Source organism: Cryptotermes secundus, unplaced genomic scaffold, assembly GCF_002891405.2.
Source record: "Cryptotermes secundus unplaced genomic scaffold, Csec_1.0 scaffold19, whole genome shotgun sequence".
In the NCBI taxonomy this organism is placed as follows: Eukaryota; Metazoa; Arthropoda; class Insecta; order Blattodea; family Kalotermitidae; genus Cryptotermes; species Cryptotermes secundus.
The window spans coordinates 2,094,931-2,103,302 of NW_019729897.1; the positions used below are offsets into that span (position 1 = coordinate 2,094,931).

Here is an 8,372-nt window from a genome sequence, read left to right on the forward strand (position 1 = left end):
CCTGTTACACCAATATATGAGACAAATTCCGTCTTAAGTGCAACAATTTAATTGTAGTTCTTTCTTCTTTCCTTCCTCTACACTACATGTTTCGGCCCTAAATGGCCATCATCAGGTGTATATTGTTACGTAGCTGCTACACTGCTCGTAGTTTAAAGACTGGTGTTTTAAATTTTAAACTACGAGCAGTGTAGCAGCTACGTAAGAATATACACCTGATGTTGGCCATTTAGGGCCGAAATATGTAGTGTAGAGGAAGGAAAGAAGAAAGAACTACAATTAAATTGTTGCACTTAAGACGGAGTTTGTCTCATATATTCAAACCTCACATGCATTCTCCCTTTCTCGGTTCAATCGGAACCGTCGGGAGTCACCGGCTTCCCACCGTGGCGGCCAAGGTTCAAGCCCAGGTCAGGTCATGTGGGATTTGTGGTGAACAATGTGGCACTAGGGCAGGTTTTCTCCAAGTACTTCGGTTTCCCCTGCCACTTCTCATTCCACCGACTGTTCCACATGCATCATCTATCATCCGGGGCTGGTACATTAAGCAAATTAGTGGCCAACGTACCAAGTGGACTCAGTCTCATCCAACCTCAAGAAACTAAAAAAAAAAAAAAAAACTAAAAAAAAAATGGGCTATTACAGTGAGGAGTTCCTAGCTGGCCGTCAATCCCCTAATTGGAGGACTGCCCCGTATAGTCTCTGTTGCTGCTTATTCAAAATACGAATATGTACGCAGCTGCCTTCCACATATGATCGGCCCCATTTAACGTAGTGGTTATTTGCTATAGATATGTTGTTAATTTACCTATGTAATTATGTGGTAGTAAATAGTCACAGAATAACTAAAAATCGCGTTTCTCTTCTTAATTCCGTATATTATGTGCTGCATTGCAGTTCACGAAAAGGGTCAGGTACCATCTTTCAATGGGTGAAGCTGAGGACATTTCGGACTGGACTGGACCTAAATTTCTTTGTTGTCAGAAACTGTTCTGAAATGTGTATATTTTGCCTACGTCCTCGGAATGGTATATCTAATTCAGGCTTGAATGTCCAGCCCCAGTAGTGAAACAACAATGTTACGGCCCTATTAACGTTTTTTAGGTAGGACGACGCCATCTGTTGATATAAACACCAAACTCCCAGTACGCCATATTGAGCGAATGTTGCCCGTGAAGCTTGGGGCAACTTATTTAGTGGTTTTTTAAAAGTGTTTGAGAAAATATTTCTCACGTAGTATTATTAACTAATTTAACATAGGTAATAATCACTATTTAAACATTTGAGAACTAGAATGAGCTGCTCGGATTCGAAAAAATCGAAGAAGAGAAAGAGCAGCAAAAGTGGAAACATGGGTGACGTTCTTGGGAAAGAATGCGGGGATGGCGAGAAAGATGAAATGCCGCAGGAAACATGCAGTGAAGATGTCAGAGAAGAAGCCGACGGAGCACCTAATGTAGATGAGCAGTCTTCTCAGTCTAGTGGAGAACTGGATAGCTACGAACTGAAACGATCGGACGATGTCAAGGTGAGCCGTTTCTGCTAGGTGTTCAAGAGTAGCAGAAAGTAGGCTAGGCCTAAGTCTGCAAAGGATTTAAAAACAGAAAAAAATCTTCTTTAGGTTAACTGTCCAGGCTAATGTTAGTTCCAGTGTTCAAGTGTTGGTCCCTTGATTTATTGCAAAACGAAGAGAAAGATGAATATTTTGTAGGGGAATAAAAGTAAGGAATTGTCATTCACAGCAAAGGTTGTAGGTTCAAATTTTGAGACCTTTACTAAACGTAATATTTGTCGAAGCTGCAATAGATTAAATAAAATATCATACATTAATGTGTAATGTTAGGCATATACTGTTTTTTCAGTATCCTATGTCAGAACCAGGTCACAAGGAAGCATTAGTGTTGAGTTCATGTTAAAACAGAAGTGCATATCAGGGAAACATGCTTCTTAAGCCGAGAATAAATAAGTATGAATAATACTTACGTCAGAACATTTTATGTAACTCTGGTTTGAATTTACAAGCAGCTGTCATTTCTTCATATCATTATAATTGTATTTTTTTGTTGCAATTATTTTCGAAGTTAAATCAGTATCAGGTCTGTCATAATATAAGTGTTCTATTGAGTAATTTAATTATATTGTAAAACTTCACATTAACAGTTTATTTTATGAAATTGAATGTTACACAGTAATCATTGCATACACATATATGGGTGTTCTGTAAAATTGTGGAATTAGTGTAAAGGCATTATAAGGTAAGTCTGCTTATTAAAATCTGAAATTCCATACTTAAAAAAAATGGATGGATAGCACTGCAGATGCATATTCTAATAGTCAAATAGCAGTAAACAGATGTTGGCTGTCATTATTGATGAAAACACTGATTCATAAGATAAGTGACACTGGTTAGGAAACAGGTTATTGTAGTAGTGACACTCTAGACGTGGGTTTGGGGGGCACTAATGTGACAGGTTTCGCAATCTTTTCTTCCATCACCAAATAATGCTGGAATATTACCATGAAATTGACAGTGACCACCTCTTTACATATTCTCACCTGTTTCACCATTTGTGATCATCTTTACATCCAATTCAACACACTGAAGTTGAAACAGCATCTGAAATGACATAAGAATTGATCATTAATGAATTTAAGCCTGTAGAGAAAGCAGAGTGGTTGGGTTGTAGATCATAAAATTCACATGTACATGATGTAAGTAACAAACCATTACATTTGAAAACTACACTTTACTTCTGTATATAAGGTAAAAAGGGTAAATGTATAAAGTTGTTCCAGTGCTTAACTAACTAAGCACTACACCATGAAGGCGTATACAGGAGTGGATGTGTAGATCCACATTTTCTTGACTCTGGCACTAGTTGGAGTTGAGTGGTGAGCTTCACGCCCCTGCCGCTTTACCCCCCGGGAAAGAGCCCCCAGTACCCATTGTATAGGAGGTTGGGTGAACCCCAGAGCTGGTCTGGATGACATGGAGAAGTGAAAATTCTTGACCCTACTGGACTCAGACTCCGACCTCTTGGTTGTCCAGCCCAAAGCCAGTTGCTGTACCAACTGCGCAAACCCAGCTCCTTATGTATATTGCTGTAAAATATAAATTTGGTTGTTATAATATCAAAAGTGAATCAAATTCAGTTGTGTCAGTTAGCATTACTTCATAAATCAACTGTAACACAACCAGAATATGCCCAGCCCATCTTGTATGATTCTGTGGGGGGCAGAGGTAAGCAGATATTCACTCCACTGGTCTAGCAATTTCCCACCTTTTATGGAACCTGAAAATTTTTCACCATGCTCACATCAGTTAAGAGGCAGTTGAATTAGTTCACACCCTCAAACTCTTTCTATGAGATTGACTTGAATGTTGTCTTCCCCTTGATGCTAAGGTCACCAGAGTGGTCTCTTCCCATCTTGTTTTGTGGCACATTTTTAATGTTCCCCAGTATTCTTCAAGGCCCCCATCTCATTGTCTTGAGTTGACCATCCTGATATTTGGTAAAGGTTACAAATATGAACTTTCCAGTATTTTCCAGTCCTTCAGAACCAGGATAGCTCAGGCAGGATAGCAATGATGCTGGGGTTCAATCCGCAGCAGAGGCAAGACATTTTGTTCCTCTCCACGGTGTTCAGACCATCTCTGAGGCCAACCTAGCCACCTGTCCGTTCACTGCCAGGGGCTCTTTCCATTGGGATAAAGTGACTTAGGGCTTGAAACTTACCACTCACCTCTATCTAGCTATACCTCCACTCCCCCATACATTTCATGACATGGTAATTAATTAAAACCCAGAGATAATTTTACCTTTTTCCTGGTCTTTCTGTTACTTTTTCCCCTCCTGAGTTATTAACATTCTCCACAGCAGCCTCCCCTCGTAGATTATGCTCAGCTGAAAATGAGACATATTGTATCATTTCTCTACTACTATTACTTTTACAATGTTTAGCAGAGTTTTCTGTTTTCCTTTATTATATGTAAGAACAATTTATGGTACAATCAGTACATTTAGAGAATTGATTTAGTTTGTCTGCATTAAGGAAGATATGTAAGCTTCAGTTCTCTGCAGGGTTGAGAACATGAATCTTGGAGCAGTCACAGGACTGGAAAGTAACCAAATATAACGGGTACTTTGCATTTGAGTATTGTAGAATGGATGTTTTAACTCAGTAGTCTTATGTCCCGATCCAACTGATGAGTTTCATCAGTGCTTGACATCATGCAAGAGTCAGAGGATGTTGAATTTTTAAACATAATAACTATAAAGTAACTGTTATAAAAATGTCTCATTTTGAGCTGTTTGTTTCTTATAATTTACATGTATATTGATCTCTTAGTAATTATAATCGCTACAGGGACTATCTCATAACTTAATTAATTCTTGAATGGTGAAATAAAATGACAGTGAGATGATGTGTCCATCCTGAAGTGTTTAGCCATGGAACAAGGTATAATATCCTTTAGAACATGTGATTATGTATTTAAAGTTAATTGAAATACCCAGATCCTATTGGCCACTCAGAAGTTGCTCTTGTGGAACCCAGTTCAGTTTTATTTTTCTGTTAGCATGTAGGGAAATTAAAAATATAAAAGTTTGATGAGGAAGTTTGAAGGGAAGAAGCCATTATGGCTGCAGAAGTGGAAGAAAATATTGGAATGGATCTGAGAGAAGTATAGCGTGAAGTTGTGAATTGGATTAATGTGGCTTGGGAAGGTAGAAGTTCAATCTTTGGGCTCCAAAAAAGTAGGACAGTTCTGAATTACTGATTATCTGTCCACTTTCTGAGAGCCTCTGAGCCTTGTTGTAACATCATGCTTAAAAAGGAAGGATTGCTTTTTGGAAATTATTGTCATTAGTATTCTGAACATATAAGCAGAAAAAGACCTCTTCACTGGAAGTTGTGGTACCAGATTCACATAAAACTAGAGTAAAATCGTGAGTAAGATGGTTGACTGGTAGTACACATACAGAATAGAACTTGTAACGAGCCATGTGGCAATAAATGGTACACTTATAGAAACAAAAACAGTTATAAATTAACACACACACACATGCATGCAAATTCTGTAGCCATATTATCAATTTTATGAGGATATGGACATACTTTGCTCTATATAGTATCACCTAACAGAAAATAAGGTGTTATCATACTTTAAATTAACAAACCGATATCCAGTTTATAGGTACAGATTTGTCACTAAAGCAGAAGGAAGAAAAACTAATTTGCTTAATACTTCCAAAAAGTAGCTTCCCATACTTGACATGTACTTTTTTAACTAACTGGTTTCACAGTTTTCTTTCAGACTAATTGATAGTTCTTGAAAGCAATTTTGTAAACACTGTTTGCTTGTTAATCCTATCACAGACTTGTTAGAATTCATTTAGCTATTTAACAGGCATTAAAAGTCGCCATAGCAGTGCTAAGAACTTAACTACCCATTTCTTTGCCCTGCAGGGATTCCCCAGTCATCCCAACAGTTATTGCAAGCTGTCATGGCACAGCCAAGAACTGTGCACTGAAGACTTCTCTATTCAATATGTGTTTTTAATATCTCACACAAAAATGCAGGAAGTTCACCTGCTCTCTTCTGCTAATACTTTGTTTTCTTAATATATATAAAGTTTAAGTTTTGGAAACTGTGTCACTGTTTTACATAATGCCACCCATGACACCATAGAAGCGTGGCAGCTGGAATATTTTCCTTTTTGCAAAGATTTACAGTCTTACTAAAGGTAGTGGTCACTAATATTTTTGTATAATTGCACTGCACTAGTTTGAAATGAAAAGAACATAATGTGAAACATGTACAAGTGAAATGTTTCTCCCATTTTATTATTATTATGGAGCAAGAAGAATAAGAGATTTTAGGTTCTCACAGGTGTGACTGTGAAGAATATTACCTCCAAGGATTTGACATCATGTAGCCTGGTAGATGTTTTCCAGCATTTTGGAGGAATGTACTTCGTCTTCAGGGTCATAAAGTAAGCCAGGAATACAAGCAGTGGTCACAAAGTTTCGGCATGAAACATCTGACATCTGTAAGATAGGAAGGTTGTTAGGTTCGGCTCATTACCTAGTAGTGAGACCACTGACTCATCTGCTGAGCAGGCAGCCTTGCGTGGAAACATCAGAAATATTAGAGTGAGCTGTAGGCAGTGATGTGTGTGGTCATCTTCACTATGCTGTCGTCGTTTCACGGAAAGATGAATGAACCCATATGTGAGGCAACAAATTATGTGATCTGATATAAGGTGTGGCATTGCACCTTCAGATCTTTCAGGATTGAGGAAATCGTTCTCAACATGTCATCAGACTGGTCTCTTTCACCTCGTTGTTGCTTGTGACTTGGTTTATAGGAATCCATCACATGCTGAAGTATTTTATATGGCAAAACTAGTTTGAGGTTGTGTACTCAAGTAACTGAGTCAAAGAAGAAGATCCCCCACAAAGCCATTACTTTTGTTATGTAATGAATTTTATTATTGTATGAAACTATTTCTCTTTTAGGATGAAATGATTCAGTCAGATGAAAATTCAACTTTGCCACTCATTACTGCAGCAGCAAGCCAGCGAGAAGAAAAGCCATGTACATGTGAAGCCTGCAAGGATAAGCGGTATGTTTATTGTGATCATTTGCAGAATAGGAATTCTAGTATTAGTAACATGCAGAGGTACCAGCCTGACTAAAGTGGTTGATGTTTATTGGATAACAACTGAATGGTGAACCTGTACTGAAATATACACAGTTTTTTTTTTTAACTTTATTTACTGGTTCATGGCCCTGCGCTTCACAGCAACTGGTGTATTGCCTTCTCCGAGGCGCATATGAATTTTGCCGATGAATCAGCATGCCTGATGGCCAATGACGTGTGAATGAAGGGCAGTAATTAACTTACGGACCGCTTGACAGCATTGTGTTTCACTGGTACATGTACATGCGTGGGAGTTCATTTATTCTCAGATACAGTTAGTGAGCAGTGCAGTGTGTCATGGTGCTAATACTTTAGAACAATGTGTATTTCTGCATGACACCTGTATGAAATGTGGATCTGATAGAAAGTGTCAGCAAAAATTTTGACGTAAATTTTGTGATGGAGTTCCCAGTAGACAAACAGTTCACAATTTGGTGAATAAACTTAGAACAGCCAGACTCTTAATAGACAAGAAACAACTGCAGAGTGCTTACTGAGGGAAAGTTAGTTGATATAGGAGCCAGACTTGAACATACACCTAGAAAATCACTGGAACGTCTAGCTCAAGAGACTGGTGTGTCGAAGTCTAATGCAAGAACGACAACACAATTGCTGATGCCTAGACTCTATAAGACATCAGTAATCTGCGCACTCCTAGCAGCTGCTCGATCCAGCTAGCAGGGTACATTTTTGTAGTTGGTTTTTACAGTCTTTCGTCAAAGGTGAGATCGATCTGCAATTGACATTCTTTCTGATGAAATGTTTCACTTGCAGGGATATATAAATACACAAGATAATCATGACTGGAGTTCACAGAATCCACATCTAACTCACGCGGTCCCACTCCTCCAGTGAAAGCTGGTGTCTGGTGTGCTGTAAGTGCAAGGAGGATTGTTGGACCTGTGTTTTTTAACGAAACAGTTAATTGCGAAAGGTATCTACGTGTAGAGGGACAGCATTTTCAACTCCTCCTGTGATTTTTGAATTGTAACTACTTCATTCTGAACGTTATCGATCATCAGGCATGCTAATTCATTGGCAAAATTAATATGAGCCTCACAACAGATGGCACCTCAGTCACTGTGAAGCACAGAGCCGTGAACCCAGTGAACAAAATAAAAATCCTTCCTCTATGTAAAAAATAATAATGAAGGAGGTCCTTGTTGCTATTATTAGTTTTTAGCATGTCTGTGACTTTGTTCCAACATAAGAGCATCTTTGTGGTATGAAAAATGTAACACTAGGGACGTATGGATGCTGGTGAGCAATTCCTAATGAATTACATTAAAATGTCAAACAACTGTCAGAAGTTCTGCAGAATGATCTGATGGTAGTGTAAGCTGGAATTCTCGTCGTACCTGTGCTACCTTTCACTCTCATGATATAATTAGTGGAAAGTCCAGATAATTAGATATGTTAATTTTTATGGAAATATTACATCAGACATTGTCCATTGTCTATGATGTACTTAACCCTTCCGCGACGGATAGTATTTAAATCTTTTCCTACCGCCAAACTGATGGGGTATTTAATTATTAAACAGAAAATTTCTCTTATCCATGAAAAACTTAGTAACTCTCGCAAAAATAGGTATATTGAGATGAAATTTTCACAGAAATATTTATAATGAAACGAAGAACAAAACTATATATATATTTTTTAATA

General features: G+C 38.1%; 1 protein-coding gene across 2 annotated transcripts in view; it reads left to right on the forward strand.

Moving 5' to 3' along the window:
• The first annotated feature begins 1,125 nt into the window (after positions 1-1,125).
• The window catches only part of LOC111865666 (protein FAM193A), a 41,512-nt gene continuing 34,265 nt past the window's right edge, over positions 1,126-8,372 (forward strand). For both annotated transcript variants that reach the window (XM_023853861.2, XM_023853862.2), the window contains exons 1-2: positions 1,126-1,528; positions 6,523-6,629. In XM_023853861.2, the coding sequence (XP_023709629.1) occupies positions 1,295-1,528; positions 6,523-6,629 (341 nt within the window). In that variant the 5' untranslated portion in view covers positions 1,126-1,294. The remainder of the gene's footprint in view (positions 1,529-6,522; positions 6,630-8,372) is intronic.